At 33.5% G+C, this 20072-nt stretch overlaps 1 protein-coding gene across 2 annotated transcripts in view; it reads left to right on the forward strand.

The window, feature by feature from the left end:
• LOC115232551 overlaps positions 1-19531 on the forward strand; it is a 214989-nt gene extending 195458 nt beyond the window's left edge. For both annotated transcript variants that reach the window (XM_036500448.1, XM_036500447.1), the window contains one exon: positions 15618-19531. In XM_036500448.1, the coding sequence (XP_036356341.1) occupies positions 15702-16868 (1167 nt within the window). In that variant the 5' untranslated portion in view covers positions 15618-15701 and the 3' untranslated portion in view covers positions 16869-19531. The remainder of the gene's footprint in view (positions 1-15617) is intronic.
• The last annotated feature ends 541 nt before the right edge of the window (positions 19532-20072 follow it).

A 20072-nucleotide genomic window follows, 5' to 3' on the forward strand; every position in this document is an offset into this window, starting at 1 on the left:
TGTGTGGTGAGGCAATTCGTTGCTAAACCCTTAATTGCTTAGTATATATATATATATATATATATATATATATATATATATATATATATATATATTCTGTGTGTATGTGTGTAAATATATATATATGTATGTACGTGTGTATATGTATGTATGTATATATGCATGTATGTGTATGTGCATACATGTATACATAATCCATACATAAATACATACATACATAAATAAATGTATGTGTTAGTATGAGCGTATGTGTGTGCTCCTGCACGCGCGCATGCGTGTATGTGTCTCTGTGTCTCTGCGTACATCATTCACATGAATTACTTCTATTTCCGCATCTTTAGGTCTTTTTACCTTGCTCAGTATTATATCTCTTTATATATTTATCTTCCGCTAGTTTTAATATTGTTATCGGAGTTCCTTCTCTATTTTTTTCTTTCGTTCTTCATCTCCCTTCAGAATATTTTGACCACACTATTTTAAATATGTTAAATATTCACGTATTTCATTTTTTCCCTCACATTTGTTGAAATTTTTATTTTTATTTTTCCTTAATTTCTTCGAGATTTTTAATTCTTACATTTTCTATTTAGTTTTTAATTGATAGATGATAGTATTCATTCCAGATATATGTTTATTCAGCATGGGAATCTTTTACATGTAACAATCAATAATTATCAATGATATTCTGATGTTATTCCGCTGAGTACAGTTATGGATAATCTTTATCCATTCTCTAATATGTATATGGTTTGCAGCAATTTCAAAAAACACTCAAGAGAAAATTTTGAAATCTATCGAGCGGAAGCAGAGGTGCGAGTCCATATATAGATACGTCATCTTTTATATAGAAGCACATATACATGCATCCACAAGCACTCACATACACAAACACGTACGCACATATAGACTTACAAACACACATGCATATGCATGTAGGTATGTGGGTGTACACTTCTATTTTAAATTATTTAAAGTTTTCATGCAAGAAAAGAGCTGATTTGTTAAAAAGATACAAAGATACAAAGATACAAAATCTCCATCGCTGGAACGACAAAATTTTTTCATATGTCGAACTTGAGAAAAGTCTTGCATATCTTTACTGTTCCGCTTGCAGATTTTATTTGTAATGTGCATGCTAGCTAATTGACTTCTTATTCCTTGTAACTCTAAATTTTCCACATTGTCACTTCGACATTTACATAGAAAACTATGTGCACCAATTTTTGTTGATGTAAATCTAAATTTATAGTCTGGGTATAGATGCTGAAGATTTCGAAGCGGCTGTCCGTAATTATCCTCATTCTCTTTCCGAAAAAATATTCACACCAGGAGGGTAGCTGAACTCTGTGAGGGTGCATAGTCTTTTATTGGGTTGTTTGTTTTTTGTTTTATTTTTTGGGCGGACGGGGGTATCTGTACTAAACAACCGTATCCATCGTGATACGGCTACACTTGGTAGAAGTGTTTATGAAAATGTTCCACCAATATTTCTAGTGCTAATGTTTATGTATGTATTCAATAACAAGATTATTCTCTATAGTTATGCCAGGACACTGGAACAGTCATTTTTCGGGTGGTACTGCATATTGTTTTAATACCAACGTCACGATGAATTGAAACTTTTATGATATTTTTGAGCAGTTGCTTATCACATGTAAATTGCTTATCACATGTAAGATGTCTTCCACAGTATTGTGATATAATTGATATGAGCAGTTGCAGCTTGAAACTCCAAGGAATTCACTGTTTCTTTTGTTTATTATTTTATAGTGATTCCTTAGTCTTCGATTGCAAGAGCATAGCTTTCGAAGTGCGATGTAGTGTAGTAACAGTGAGTACAAAGACGGTTGCATATCATGTCGATATTAGTGCCGTGTGCAAGTTTCGAGAAGCATACTTGTGCATCGTCCTTCTTTTTTATTCCAAAGGTTTCACATTCAGGCCTTCTTCGGGCTATTTTGATATTGAATGCGGGCAATTTCTGAGGGGCACAGTACTGACGTGGAATATTGCTCTCTTCGTTTTTCAGCTCTAATTTGTGTGTGTGTGTGTGTGTGTGTGTGTGTGTTGTGTGTGTGTGTGTGTGCGTGTATGTGTGTGTGTGTGTGTGTAAGTTAAGGTTCAAGGATTAAGATACAGGAAGTTAGTAAACTTCGAGCTGTCCGTAGAAGGTATATAAAAAAAAACAACTTTCAAGAACAATAGTGGTTTATTGGCGTAAAAGGTTGTAAAGTTCGGGTTGCTGTGTATACGAATAAAAGTGGAAAATTAGGGAATGGAGTAGATAAAATCCAGGCTACATGTGTTTCATAGCTAGCAGAACCTCGGAAATAGTAATTATCCAAACGAGGTGAAATCAGCTGGCTAATCGTCGGGTCAAAAATACCTTAATCAGATGAAAAGTTTCATAGTCGTCAAGGAATCTCATACTAACTCGTAAGAGACTTGATCGAGAATGCGTGGAAAGCACAAAGTGAGAGAACAAAGGGAAAACATATTTGTGAAGAAATAATACATAAATAATGTACATAATTTCTCATCTCTTAAATATAGAACTGTAAAAGAGGGCAATTTCAAAAAAGAAATGGCTGCACGAATTATTAGCACGCCGCATTTCGTCCGGCTTCACGTAATGAGTTCAAATGATGCTGAGGTCGACTCTGCTTTTTATACTTTCGAGGTCAATGAAATAAGTACCAGTAAACTACTGAGGTCGATGTTGTCGACTAGCCCTCCCCAAAACTTTCAGCCTTTTGCCTACAGTAGAAACGATTATTGCTGTTATTGTTGCATCTGATGTGAAAAGGTAGGCGACTTTGTCGTTTGTGAAATTCTTTAATCCTCTAACTTGTTTAAGTGAAAGAAAAAAAAATCTTTTTTTTTTTAAGTATCTTCTTTAGAGACATTTTCTGGAATATATCTCGATGACTCTTCCCAATGATGAGGTAAAATAAATAGCCATTTTATGAATTTTTAAATAATTGTTTTTTCCGTTTACATTCAACCTAAAAAATGTCTACTACACGATAGAGATACCGCCCACCAAAATTCAATACAATATAACAGAACAGGAAACTAACCGGAAAAAGAAAGGAAGTCAATTTAATCACAGCAAGATGTGAATATTTTATAAGGAGAAAAGATAATGTATTTGCAGCAGACGCGAACATAAAGCAAATATTAGATATAGTATAGCAAACAACACAATACACACGCACAAGTGTTTTCTTTACTTAGCGGGAATAACTCACACACGTGTTTCGCCAAGCGTCCGTTTGTCTGAGGTAGCTTAGACAGATGACGCTTGAATGTGAATTATGCGTCGGAGAAAAAAATCTGTTTAACAGAAACTAATAACAGAATACACATCTGTTACACTAAAAGATATAGGCGACGTTAACCTTGGCTCTGTCATCCATTCGGGGATGATAAAATAAAGTTCCAGTCAAGTATTGGGATCGATTTAGTCGACTGTACTCTTTCCTAAATTTCTAGACTTATGTATTTATTAGAAGTTATTTCTAACAGTATTGCGTCACTAAACACTGAGTTGATAGATTTGGTCGAGGCAACTTTTTGGAAAGAGTCTCTATTTATCACTATTGTTATTGGATCTACAAGTAGATATCCTTTTTTTTTTGCATAACAGATTGTTTTTATTTGAAAATATTAAGGAAACACTGCAGCTAAGGGGTGTCAGCAATCTCAGACATTTTACTTAAAATCTTAATATAAGAAAACCTAAATTTTGGAAACATTGCATATCCCTCTTTTCTCACTTCTCTCACCTCTTTAACTCCCTCCAATGTCATTCTCAAATGTAGTGCAGTCTAATTAAGAGAGATATGAACAAAACTCAGTATCTGCAGTTTATAAATTTTAGAAACCTGATAGCATTGGCTATTTCCACTGTTGTCAAAAACTTTGAACCTGAACTAGGAGTCTTTTGAAATACAGAATCCGAAAATGACGTCCCTTAATTACCATCACATCAAGATTTTAATATACTGGATTCATAGAATTTCACTTTTTTTCTCAATAAGACAGCTTATGAGAAACAAAGCATAACATACAAACATATAGAGAAGTTGGCTTTTCTACAAAGCCAGAATGTTTTCTTAAAATTCTACTGAGAAACTAGTAAAAATCTTAAAATTTCTAGACAAATTACATCATTGTTTATACTCAATGTCCCATGAATTTGCGTTTGGATGATTATCTTAAGTGCCGAACCTCAGGAATATCCCGATCAATAGTCCACTATCATAGGCAAGTCTCGTCTGCCGTGATAGCTTTCTTGAATTGATGAGGAAGAGTGTTTATTTGTAGTTAGGGTGTTCGGCTCATCATCGTAAGGTCATGTGTGCGATTTCCGGCGGTGCGTTGTGTCCTTGAGCAAGACATTTTACTTTTTGTTACTCCAGTCCACTCAGCTAGCAAAAATGAGGGGTACACGTAATTCAAAGGGCTGGCCTTGTCATATTCTGTGTCATGCTGATTCTCCCTGAGAACAGCGTTAACGGTGCGCGCGTCTGTGGCGTGCTCAGCCACTTGCACGTTAATTTCACGAGCTGGCTGTTCGGTTGATCGTATCAACTTGATCAATTACCTTCATAACCGATAAAGAGCAAAGGCCATTGATTTTATGTCCCGAGAGAAGCGCTCTCCCTGCTCGTCACTTGTGTCAGGAAAATTTTCAAGGAAATTTTCAAGGAATCAAGTTGATCGTGGAGATAATGCAGTTTTATGCTCGTATTTGCTCGTAACTTTTGAAAGATCAGCAGCATTTTATCGACTATTTCGTCATAGCTGGCTGCTTTCGTGTTGTCCAGAAAGTCATTTACAACTATTACAAACGGATTTCATGTTGCCGCTTCGATGCAATTCACTGAATTTATAAAGTTTCCATTTCCCATCACTTATCTGATTTGAGGCACATTAAATACTCCAGATCTTATCTTTTCATTGTTCAGACCGGGAAATGTGCTGCAGATATAGTGAAAGCATGGTCCATCTTTATCCAGTGCTTTAAAAATTGCTTTATAATTTTTTGATGTGAGGTGGAGGTAAGATTATTTTTCCCGTTCAACTAAAGGCTCTTCAACCACATTTAAAAAATCCTTATCGCATTCCAATAGAACATCTTGATCAGCCGACCCTTGTAAACCTTGACTAAACATGTTCAGCATCTTACCCTCTGTGGGTGAAATAAGGATACCAGAATAAAAGAGGAAAAGTTGATTCGAGAGAAAACTTAACTCATATCTTTATATACCTTTTTCCTAATTATAGTAACATAACATACATTATAGTAAGATGTGGCGAGGCCGTTGTTCTGTTAATAATGGATCTCCAATCAACAACAGACAAATAGCCTCCACCCCCGCTACAGCGTTGCGGTTAGTCAGATAGTTATGTAGAGATGCATCCACCAACGAGGTTATTATGACAGACTATCTCAGAATTTTATCTGAAAATTTCACCAAATCAGTTACTTAATGCTCCATTAATAGTGGAAAAAATCTGGCCTTTCAACGGGATAATGAGGCTTCCTAAACTGCCAAAATCGAAAAGAGTTTAATGTTGTAGAATAACTAGCAAACAGTTCGACGCGTTTACAACTAAGAATTTATGGCAGCTACTCAATGAATTTGTATGATCAAAGAATAACATTACTTTGGATGAATTGTAAAACATTTATTAGAAAATATGAATGCTTATGATGTTCAACCAATTTTACACAACGTTCTATCAATTTTACAGTTGGTAGATTTGTCCGCTTGAGAGTTAAATGCTTTAGACAGTTTGGTGTGTCAGTTACAGAAAAAGAACCACTATTTTCACTCTCTACTTCTCCACTATCACTCACACACGTGCATGTATACATATATGTATATATGTATATAATATAATATAATATAATATAATATATATATATATATATATATATATATATATATATATATATATTATATATATATATATATATATATATATATAATATATATATATATATATATGTATATATATACATATATATATGTATATATATACATACATACATATGGATATATATATACATATATACATACATATGAATATATATATATACATATATATCAATATATATATACACACATACATACATACATACACACATACATACATACATACATACATACATACATACATACATGCATACATATATACATATGAATATATACATATATGTAAACATATATATATGCATTCAAACACACACATATGTATGTATATATCTATCTATCTATATATGTGGGAGGCATGAAGAGATTAGTAAAGTGGACAGATATCGTGATGCAACTCTTGTCTATACACACACGCACAAAATCACACACACACACAAACACGCACAAGCACACACAAACACATACACATACACACACATGCACACACACATACGTACATAGATATATATAGATACCGATGTATCAGATCACACCTCGAAGACTATTCATTTACAATCCAAGAGCAGGAGATTGCCACAAGGAACTTAATAAACAATAGGGGACAGTGACGTCCTCAGAGCCCCTAGAAACAACCGAAAATGTCGATTATGTCATATTTCTGTAGAAGACCTCACACATATAACCATCAGCTGCCCAAAAATATCATTAAGATATTTCCTGCCAATGCGACACAGTGCAGTTAAAATATATAATGCCATCCGAAGAGAGACTGTCCTGTCATACATACAGACCGTACATACATACATATATAAATATCAAGTGGAACATTCCCATCCAATTTTCAGCCAGGTACAAACCTAACAGTCTTGATACCTGTTCCTTCTCGAGCCATGCCTAGCTCATAAGGGCCGGTTTCCCGGTTTCCTTGACGTATAGGTACCCCACCTGGATGGGACGCCAGTCCGTTGCAGGTGAGCTACAAGATGCAAGAGGAAAGAGCGAGACAAAGTTGTGGCGAAAGAGTCAGCAGAAATTCGACATTACCTTCTGGAGCTTAGGTATTTCGTTCATAACCACACACATCGCCCGGTCTGAGATTCGAACCCGCTATCCCTCGACCGCGAGTCCGCTGCTCTAACCAGTAGGCCATGTGCCTCCACTACAGTCTGGATACAACTGTTTGAGACGTACGAGAAAAGGTATGTGTACTCTCATAGGGGTCAGCTACTTTATGATGTGAATTTTTCTTCAAAAGACAAGGAAAAAGAGGATAACTAAGAACAGTTGTTTCAAAACCTGCAGCTTATATACCAATGTTACAAACCTACGTTATACCAATAATAGTTGTCATACTCGATTTTGTGAGTGAATGCCTAATTGACCATCTGGAAAGTTAAGGTTTTCAGGAAAAGAAATTAACCAGCTAACATGGATATGAATTACAAACGCAATCTATAAGTGGAACAGTAGAAATATGCAAGGCTTTTCTCAAGTTCAACACGTGACATTGTTTTTGCTATATACATTCCAACGCTGGAGCGCTGTATATTTGATAGATATCAGCTCCTTCCTTCCAGGAGGACTTCAAATAATTAAAAATAAAAGAGAACATACACACACATGTATATATGCATGTGATATATATATGCATGTGATATATATATATGCGTGTGCTTGTATGTCTATTTGTGCATACGCGTGCGTGTTTGTGTGCAGTGCGTATGCGCGAGCGTGCATATGTGTGCATGCATGTGTATGTATGTTTCCATGTAACACGTATACTGAAAAATAAAAAAAAATAAAACAAAGTGCTTAGACAGGTAGAATTTTATAGATAAACTATTTTGTCGTCTCTCGTTTTTTGTACCTTCTGTCATAAACTACAATATTAACACGCTGCACCCCAGCAACACAATTCTCCCCTTTCCTACCTGCTGAATCCTATAAGATCCTTCTAACTTTCTCTCAACCTTTAAACATTATAACTCACTCTAATGTAGCCAGCTTCTCTTTTCACATTGTCATTTTACTCATCACTTTAACACTGTACAGCTATTTATACAAAATATCTTTTATCTTCCTATTTTTGATGTTGCTGTTTTATCTTCATTTTTTATCTTACAATATCTTATATTTTTCAATATGTCATACTACCGTTTTCTTCACTACTATCATCTCGTTCTTAATGCGTTTTTTTTTCCTCATTATCGTTTTCTTCACTTGTATCATCTTATTTATTAATATTTTCTTTTCCTTATCGTTTTTTTTATCATAGTTTCTTTTACCATCTTACCTTCTCATATTGGCGTCTAAATTTTTATACCACATTCAACGTAGCCATAATTATTAGTACTAATGTTACTACTTCCTTTGCACTATTCCTCCAGCTACGCCATCTCTGTATTTATAATGTATTCGAAACGTAAAAGACTTTTTCTATTCCTGAGCGTTATACTAATACATTTGTTTGTTTTGTACACCACCTGTCTTCGTCTTTTGTTTTTTTCGTAAACTCTCCCTATATATATATATATATTATATATATATATATATATGATATATATATGATATACATATATTAAAAGGTTTGGAGATGATGTACAGGTATTATATATTAGAAGAAATGAGGTACTCAAAAATCTGGATGGTTTTATATTTACAGATAATTCGTAGTATGTTACATGTTTTTATAAACCATATATCATATATTAGCGCTTTCGTCCTCTCTAGTGGAGTTGTCAAATTGAACTTTTGCAGGAATATTGTCTCTTTTTATAGTATTATTGAGTATGTAGGTGTGGGGAGAGATATAAGATATATATATATATATATATCTTTCTCTCTTTTCTCTCTTTTACTTGTTTCAGTCATTTGACTGCGGCCATGCTGGAGCACCGCCTTTAGTCGAGCAAATCGAACCCGGAACTTATTCTTTGTAAGCCCAGTACTTATTCTATCGCTCTCTTTTGCCGAACCGCTAAGTGACGGGGACATAAACACACCAGTATCGGTTGTCAAGCAATGCTAAGGGAACAAACACAGACACACAAACACACACACACACACACACACACACACATACATATATATATATATATACATATATACGACAAGCTTCTTTCAGTTTCCGTCTACCAAATCCACTCACAAGGCATTGGTCGGCCCAGGGCTATAGCAGAAGACACTTGCCCAAGGTGCCACGCAGTGGGACTGAACCCGGAACCATGTGGTTGTTTAGCAAGCTACTTACCACACAGCCACTCCTGCGTCTATATATATATATATATCATGATATAACTGACACTACGTCGCTTACGACGATAAACAAGTGGCTGAGCACCCCCAAAACACTCGTAACCTTGACATAGTTCATACTGGACTTATTTACATGCATTTACATATATATATATACATATATATATATTTATATATATATATATTGGCCTGCTCGCTTAGCCAGCGGGATGGCGTCATTCGAAGGCTAAAACAATGCGAACGCATTGTGACCAGCGATGTGTAACAACATCTGATGGTCTGGTCGGTCACGTGATCACGTGATATATATATATATATATATATATATATATATATATATATATATACATATATATATTTGTATATTTTACATATACATGTTACTTATTTACATATAATATATATATATATATTATATATATATATATATATACACAAATTAGTAAATAAATGGCACAACAAAGTACCGATATTTACTGGAAATAGCGAACGTAAAAATACGACGCTAAAGTGTAGCTTCACCGCGTATTATTAGTAAAATTAGTAAAAATGCGTGTGTGCAACAAAATAGAGAAAAAAAACCGTCTTACCTCCAGGGAGAACATCTGAAAGATGAAACACCCGGAAAATGGATAATGTGGTACCTGCAGGTTTCAGGTTTTGCAAGATATGTCTCTCACCCATATTTGCTTTACCTTCTTCAGCCAACATATACCAAGACGAAACTACGATGTTACCACATAAATACTAACACACTCGACTGAAATACGGAACGCTAACAGTACGAGAAACGGTGAAGAAGTTTCAAAATATCAGTAATGCAATACAAAGTATTGCCTTCCAGGTACCACATTATCCATTTTCCGGGTGTTTCATCTTTCACATGTTCTCCCTGGAGGTAAGACGGTTTTTTTTCTCTATTTTGTTGCACACACGCATTTTTACTAATACATACGCGGTGAAGCTACACTTTAGCGTCGTATTTTTACGTTCGCTATTTCCAGTAAATATCGATACTTTGTTGTGCCATTTATTTACTAATTTGTGTATTTTTCCCTCACGGGCTACTTTTTACTGGAAGGCAATACTTTGTATTGCATTACTGATATTTATATATTATATATATATATAATATAAGCGGGACCAACCATCTGAATGTGGCTAGGGACAGGGCGGGGTGGTGGGGGTGTTACTGATGCATTTAGCCCCACCCCACCACCCCGCCCTGTCCTAGCCACGTTCAGATGGCTGGTCCCGCTTATATTACAGAGCAGTTACTGTTTATACCTCGCTTAGAGATTTATTATTGTTATATATATATATATATATATATATTATCTTTTACTTGTTTCGGTCATTAGACTGCGGCCATGCTTGGACACTGCCTGAAAGGATTTTAAGTCGAATAAGTTGACCCCAGGAATTTTACAAGCCTGATACTTAATCGATCGATCTCATTTGTAGAACCACTAAGTTACCGGGACGGTAACACACCAACACAGGTTGTCAAGCGGTGGTGAGGGACAATCAGACACAAAGACACAAAGACACACTCACTCACACGCACACACATACAGGCATATATATATGTATATATATATATGTGTGTGTGTGTATATATATATTATAACTGTATGTGTGTGTATGTGTGTGTGTGTTGAGGCACAATGGCCCAGTGGTTAGAGCAGCGGACTCGCGATCATAGGATTGCGGTTTCGATTCCCACACCGGGCATTGTGAGTGTTTATTGAGCGAAAACACCTATATATGTGTGTTTGTGTGTGTGTGTGTGTGTGTGTGATATATACATATATATATATATATATATATATATGAAAGAATGGAGTTGAACGACTAATGTTGAGAATAAAGGAATTTTGTTAAATTCGTCGTTCAACTCCATTCTTTCATTTATTTGTATTAAAAAAACACACAAATTTCCACACGAAAGCACGTGATCTCTGCCCTTGGCATGTAGCTTCAACCGTGTTTTTCTGACGTGAATTTGCTACCGAGTTATCGGTTAACCGAATTATCCATACTAAGATAATTCATTCAACTACTTAAATAATATATATATATATATATATATATATATATTATATAATATATATGTATGTATGTGTGTATATACATCACATATATATGTATATATATATATATATATATATATATATATATATCACATATATATGTGTGTATAATACATATATATATATATATATATATATATATGTATGTGTGTATATACATCACATATATATGTGTATATATATATATATATATTATATATATATATCACATATATATATGTGTGTATATACATATATATATATATCACATATATATATTCCAACGTATGTATTGAAACCGCACATAGTTGAATATATTCACACACACATGCAGTCACGCACAAATAGGTATATATATATATGTATGTATATATAGATAAATTACATATGTACAAATATATGTGTATACACACGCATACGCACGAGATCACACACACACATACACAAGTGAGCATAGGCAGATACATAATTTATGGATCGACGTTCGTGTATTCCAATGCGTGAAATAATCTTCTATAAGATCCTATAAACTGGCGCCAACAGCAGATTATAGATTTACTAAAGCTAAATCTGCTGACTTGACGAAGTTGTCCAACAGATATTCAAGCGTAATACAACCTCAGAATAAAATCTGTTCACCTCTCTCCCTCTTTCTCTCCCACTCTATCTCTCTCTCCCTCCCTCCCTCCTTCCATGTTGCTTGGCAGGTTCTATAAAAATTAAGTTTATGAAGTTTCTACTGTGAATGACTTTGAAAGAAGCATGACTATCATAATATCATAGAAACTTACTTCCACCCACCCCCCTCTTTGGATTTGAAGCACATATATATAAGCGAGCGTTTGTGTTCGTGCGTGTGTGTGTGCGCGCGCATGTGTGTGTACGTATAATGTATATTTATACGTATATGTATATATGTACGTATATGTATATATATATATATATATATATATATATATATATATATATATATATACACACATACATATATACATATATATATATTATATATATATATTTCAACAATTGAGGGTAAAATTAATTAATTATAATCAATTTCACCAAGTGTTCAGTATGCAAAGGGACCATTTAAGGCGAATTCAATTATTACATTATATAAAAGGGCTTAGTAAAATAAATTACTTTGCCACATACTGAACTCATTAGAAACAGCAGCCAAAAAAACTTTTTTAAAACTATTTCTAATACTTAAAGAAATCTCTCTCATATATAGCGTTTGCTGAATTCAACTCACGAAAGTATGGGGTAAAGACATTAAAGAATCAAATGCAAAGGTTATTTGAGAACGTACGTTTCTAGATTAGTCAAAACGACACTTCTTTCGTCAGCTCAGAACTCCTTGGTTCGGATTTGGAAACACTGAAAGTGGGAGCATACCCTTTCAGCTTCTTATCGCTTCTGAAGATCCGCTCGAACTATCAGTGTCAGCAAATTCGAAAAGTGCAAGCGAAGAATTTCTGCTATCCCCTTTCCACCAGCGTGGGTTAAAATCAGTAAACACTATGTTTTATCGGTAAAAAAATCCGAAGTATTAAATAGAGAGAGATGAATTATAATTTCAACAATTGAGGGTAAAATTAATTAATTATTAATCAATTTCACCAAGTGTTCAGTATGCAAAGGGACCATTTAAGGCGAATTCAAATTATTACATTATATAAAAGGGCTTAGTAAAATAAATTACTTTGCCACATACTGAACTCATTAGAAACAGCAGCCAAAAAAAACTTCAGAAGCGATAAGAAGCTGAAAGGGTATGCTCCCACTTTCAGTCTTTCCAAATCCGAACCAAGGAGTTCTGAGCTGACGAAAGAAGTGTCGTTTTGACTAATCTAGAAACGTACGTTCTCAAATAACCTTTGCATTTGATTCTTTAATGTCTTTACCCCCATACTTTCGTGAGTTGAATTCAGCAAACGCTATATATGAGAGAGATTTTCTTTAAGTATTAGAAATAGTTTTAAAAAAGTTTTTTTTGGCTGCTGTTTCTAATGAGTTCAGTATGTGGCAAAGTAATTTATTTTACTAAGCCCTTTTATATAATGTAATAATTTGAATTCGCCTTAAATGGTCCCTTTGCATACTGAACACTTGGTGAAATTGATTAATAATTATTAATTTTACCCTCAATTGTTGAAATTATAATTCATCTCTCTCTATTTAATACTTCGGATTTTTTTGCCGATAAAACATAGTGTTTACTGATTTTAACCCCCGCTGGTGGAAAGGGGATAGCAGAAATTCTTCGCTTGCACTTTTCGAATTTGCTGACACTGATAGTTCGAGCGGATCTTCAGAAGCGATAAGAAGCTGAAAGGGTATGCTCCCACTTTCAGTGTTTCCAAATCCGAACCAAGGAGTTCTGAGCTGACGAAAGAAGTGTCGTTTTGACTAATCTAGAAACGTACGTTCTCAATAACCTTTGCATTTGATTCTTTAATGTCTTTACCCCCATACTTTCGTGAGTGAATTCAGCAAACGCTATATATGAGAGAGATTTTCTTTAAGTATTAGAAATAGTTTAAAAAAAGTTTTTTTTGGCTGCTGTTTCTAATGAGTTCAGTATGTGGCAAAGTAATTTATTTTACTAAGCCCTTTTATATAATGTAATAATTTGAATTCGCCTTAAATGGTCCCTTTGCATACTGAACACTTGGTGAAATTGATTAATAATTAATTAATTTTACCCTCAATTGTTGAAATTATAATTCATCTCTCTCTATTTAATACTTCGGATTTTTTTACCGATAAAACATAGTGTTTACTGATTTTAACCCACGCTGGTGGAAAGGGGATAGCAGAAATTCTTCGCTTGCACTTTTCGAATTTGCTGACACTGATAGTTCGAGCGGATCTTCAGAAGCGATAAGAAGCTGAAAGGGTATGCTCCCACTTTCAGTCTTTCCAAATCCGAACCAAGGAGTTCTGAGCTGACGAAAGAAGTGTCGTTTTGACTAATCTAGAAACGTACGTTCTCAAATAACCTTTGCATTTGATTCTTTAATGTCTTTACCCCCATACTTTCGTGAGTTGAATTGAGCAAACGCTATATATGAGAGAGATTTTCTTTAAGTATTAGAAATAGTTTTAAAAAAGTTTTTTTTGGCTGCTGTTTCTAATGAGTTCAGTATGTGGCAAAGTAATTTATTTTACTAAGCCCTTTTATATAATGTATATCTATATATATATGTATATATATATATATATATATATATATATATATATATATATATATATATATATATATATACATATACAATATACATATATATACATATATATATATATTATATATATACTATTATATATAGATATATATATATATATATATATATATATATATATATATATATATATATATATTATATATATACATATATACATATATATATATATACATAAATTTATAAATGAGGGTGAAAAATCGATATTATTTAATAATACCATTAATTTAACACACCATATACATATATATACATATACATATATATAAATACATGTATATATATATAGGCTATTCTTGTGAGAAGAATTCTCAAACCGTTTTCATTTTGGACCGATATAATTTACTGCAATAAAACCAAATAATGATGTTTGTGAATATAGGAACGTCTGCATTTACAGCTTTTGCTCTCTCTCTCTCTCTCTCTCTCTCTCTCTCTCTTGTCTGTGTTGGTATAATTTAAATGTTTGAGTGTATATGTGTGTATGTATGTATGTATGTATGTATGTATGTATGTATGTATGTATGTATGTATGTATGTACGTATGTATGTATGTATGTACGTTATTGTCACAAGTCTAAAAGCCGTGTTTTATATCGAGTATAGATGGTAATCTATTTTCAAATGTTGTTACGGAAAGACAAAATCTGAAATGATTTCGGAACAGTTTATCTTCCAAACAATTTACAGGGAAATATCTAAATCTGTAGTCGCTGAATTGTTGCCATCACTACTGTCATGTGTGAGCATTATGTGGGAATGTGTTGAAGGTGGGGGTTATACATTTTTTTGTGTGTACACACATGTATGTAAGTATGTGTATGTGTGTGTGTGTATGCGTGTGTGTGTGTGTATCGATTGAGCAGCTTAACTTTTCCAAAGTGTTTATTTTTTAAAAGACTATAACATTTAATTGACGTGCTGTTTGTTTACTTTTTATTCAGTAATCATATAATTTAAGAGTGAAAACAAAGCGGAAGGAATCGATTGTTTATTGTTTATGTTTCACTATTTTGACACGTTTTAAAATTCACGTTCTTTTCCAATACACATAATATTTTCTCATTTTTTTTTCTTTTTTGTTTCTTCTATTACAGACCGGCTTCGCTTTGTTTTCACAAGTACTTCACAAACAGAAAGCATAAGAACTGTACGCAAAATTTACCACCTGCGCACTGAAGATGGAGAATGTTTATATGAGCAAAATGGATTTCAATATTTCTAAGACAAATGATTATTCCTTCACCAGAAAAGTTCCAAAGCTATCAGAAAATATTGAGTCTGAATGGTCTTCTTTGGAGTTGGTAGATATGTTAGATGCTTACTATAAACCCACATTTTCATCCCTCGGTTTGTTGCTCAATTCGATTTCGGTAACAGTTTTTCTCAACACAGAACTCAATAAGTTGTCCGTAAGTCACTATCTTATTGCTATAGGGATTATGGATAACTTTTACCTTTTTACCGTAATCATACCATGGCTTTCCAAATATGGCATCGGCTTCTTTACGACTATGGGGATTTGTCAGCTTGTTTTGTACCTTTCCCATTATTCTAGATTCCTCTCTTGCTGGTATATGACTCTGATGATTATGCAGAGGTCTTCGAAAATGTATTCGCAAGGTTTGAAACGGCGTTTTGAAAGTGTTTTACAAGCTAAGTTCATTATTTTAATGATAGCAATATTTGCTGGTGTTGGTTTCCTCTATGTCACCTGGACACACGGTGTCGTGGATAATCCGCTTCGATGTACAATTTTACCAGAAAATGAAGCACAAATACAACTCTTGAAGAAAATTGAACTCTTTTTTTCTTTCATCTTTCCATGGATAGTTTCTTGTGTCTTCCTTTTAATTCATCTGTTGAAGAATTGCATGTGCTACAAGTGGTGCTTTGCTGATATGATACAAACAAAGATTGAAGCACAGGGTAATGCAATGCTGGCCAACTTTATAGGTGGTTCTGTTAAAACAAAATGGAGTGTCCGCACTTTTGATCATGTTGAGACACCTTCTCCCACTGTAATGGATACTGCCATGAATATTTCCTGTATTTTTGTTGCTACATTTTACCTCTTATCCAGTTTACCATACATGATTATCAAGATAAGAATATCTTATATGAGTGAAGCTTATAAGTCACTCCTGCCACTTTACAAGAGTCTCTACTTATTAAACTTTGTTGTCAAATTTTTTGTTTACTTGTCCATTCCTGAATTTAGGAAAGCAATAACTCGAGCGTTCGGTGGGTTACATGGAAACAAATCTGAAAAGGAAATGACTCAACGATCGGTATTCTTTCCTCGAGTCAGCAATAAAACCCGAATATTAGATACAACTGACCTATAGAGGTATTAACTATTTCCTATAATTTCAAGGTCAAATAAAGTGAACGTTAACTTAATTATAATCGTCATTCTTGAGTAAAACCATCAGATAATTATTTATGAATACCTTGTAACCAAACTCCTTTTTTTAATTTCGATTTAGTAGAAAAAAGTTTCCCTCGGTTGTGTTGTATCACATCACATGTTGAAAATAAAGAAACAATTATCGCTCACTATGATTTTTCGTTACTGGAGAATATTCTTCTATTTCACTATAAATAAGCCATAATGAGTAGTATAAGGATCCTCGAGTGCACAGATTCTAATTCTTTCAAAGAAAAATTGGAACCGTGATCTATGGATTTCTGACATATATTTTGTTTATGTTATGAGGTATATATTTAGAAACCTGTGACTATCTAATATGCACTGGCAACCAGATTTCATGAAAGCGATTTTAATGGGAATATAAACAAACACACTCAAAATTATTCATGAATGTTATAAATCTCAATAAAGTTTACCTCATCAATTGGATAACATTTATCAATTTATCCTCGCCATATTTACAATAAATTTTCAGCGTAATATCGCAACGATTTATAACAAATATTAATAAGACATATATTGCTACTAAAGTTTAAAAAAAAAAGACTATGTATCACTATACCTATTAAAACGGGAAATATGTTACTACAAAAGAGATATGTATTTTTTCAAGATGAGAATATTTTCCTCTTATTTTAAGGATTTGTGATGAGCAATAACATTTTATTGATTTACCTCCACTGAAAAATATCAAATTTAACCAAAACTCTGAACCATTTCACCGCATTTCGTCAACATTTGTAAAAATTCCTGATATTCGATTCGAATTGATTTTTTTTTTTTTTGACATGTTTATGACATCAAAACCTCTGAAATATCATGAAACATCTTTAATTCGCTGTCCAGTGTCTGGAAACTTGACATTATATTTTCTTTTGAACATATTCCAAAGATCCTGTTTTCAAAGTTGCGTGAGAACACAAAGAATGTTCAACTGTTACAGTTTCTCCCTTACTCTTACGTTCTATTATATTACATATTTTTGCTTAAGTAACATCTGTGCATTGTGTATTGTGTAGACTTATCTTTCCGCTAGAACTACACAAGTTAATTGTATACTACATCAAACAACTTATCTGTATCCAGTCAATTCCGACAATCAATACTGCGTTACAGGTTTACATATATTTTTATTTAATTCCCTTCCTTTGTGGGACTTGCAACATTTCAGCGAAAATATCGTTTTAATTTTTCCTGATCTTCTGTAAAAGCCGTTGAACCATACACCGAGATCTTCGCCAGCATTAAATGTAATATAAATACTCTAGTCATCAATATCTTTATGCTTCAAAATGATCTTTTTATGTGCAACCGAACTTTAAAAGAAAAGTAAATTTAAATACCTGAAGGAATAACTATGAATATAAGTTTTCTTTTCTGGGTCATATCTTTTAGAATATGGCGTTACTTTTTGATAAACAGAAACATGTAAACTTGGATCAAATTTTAGTTCTATATTTGTAGTAGAATAAACACAATATTTTATAAGCAGAATATAGGATGGTAATGATTTTAGTCAAAACACACAATCTAAACATTTAAAGTGACTAAGTGGATGAGATTGGTTTGTTCGTCGCCAGGAATTCAAATCCACCGCAGGATTCTTGTTTTCTTTCTGGGTAGGATTCCTGAGATTACGTTCTTCAATTCACCTGGCTCTGGTAAAAAATATTTTGGCTAATCGGCAGAAGAAAAAGGGAACCTATTCCACCATAATTTTCCTCAACAGATCATTTAATAAAGAAAACAATAATCATATTCCACTGCAAATGGCTATCTATGTATGGTAATAATATGGCTAGCCATATCATTACCATACATTTCGTAGCTCCATATCACGATAAATGTTCAGTTCAGGCACAATAAATCACAGAACCAAACTTATAAGTCCACTCAGATTTTTGCCAAAAGTAAACTTATTTCTTTCCAATGCTAGATACAAAATCTATATTATTTGTCGAATTTTGTTAAATTTTAATTGACTTCAGTATATGTAGCGTTATGTTCTATGGTTTTCATTAGTCGCTTCAATTATTTTTTATAGTGCGTTTTGTTTTCCTTTTTTGTATATTTATTATACCATATATTCATATTGTATGTACAATTAATTCACTTATTAAATTGATCAGTTAATATTTACATATTTTTCATGTATGAATATTATCTAAATTTACAAAACTAAATCTCCTGAGGGTAATACATGTTTCATCAGTGATCAGTGATATTTTCAAATTCAAATTGATCTTTCAGATGTAAATAATGAGGCGGAAAAATACAGATGTATGTCTGCAATATGTGTGGGCATGTGTGTTCGCGCGGACGTCAATATGTGTGCATATCGGTGTTTTACATGCATCTATAAATATTCGTTTCAAATTTTGGCACAAGGCCAACAATCTCGGAGGAGGGGGTTTAAGTCGATTATATTGTCCCAGGTGCTTCACTACTTGTACCTATTTTAAAGAGCTCGAATGGATGAAAGGCAAAGTCGACCCCAATGACATTTGAACTCAGAACGTCAAGTCGGAAGAATGCCACTAAGCATTTTGTCCGGTGCAGTAACAATTCTGCCATCTCGCCGCCTTACATGTATGTATAAGTATTATATATGAAATATATATAGTATATATATATATAACATTATTATTATTATCATTATTATTATCATTGTTATTATTATTATTATCGCTATTTTCATTAGCACCTTCTTTCAATTCTGTTTTCATTTCTTGCTGAGTGTCTTCCAGACACCTAGGGCAGAGAAATGTACTGTATACATGGTAGGCCATTAAAACAAGCACACTAGATTGTTCATTTACAGAGTTATGTGATAAAGAAAGGGGGGAACACAGAGAGAAAGAGGGGAAAATAAAAAATAGAAAAGTTAACAAATAAAATAAAGTGGGGTAGGGAAAGAAAATTTACAGCGATAATACTCTTCTCAATACATGTGACGTACCAGTTAAAACAATCTTTTGCACTTCCTGCATGGATGGTAAGACAGGGATCATTCTAAAATAATTTTCAGTTCCTTTTTTGATCATTCCAAGTGCTCCTGCAATCACTGGTATTGCAAACGTCTTGAGATGCCACATCTTTTCGATTCCGATTAGCAGAG

This window comes from Octopus sinensis, linkage group LG2 (genome assembly GCF_006345805.1).
Source record: "Octopus sinensis linkage group LG2, ASM634580v1, whole genome shotgun sequence".
Lineage (NCBI taxonomy): Eukaryota > Metazoa > Mollusca > Cephalopoda > Octopoda > Octopodidae > Octopus > Octopus sinensis.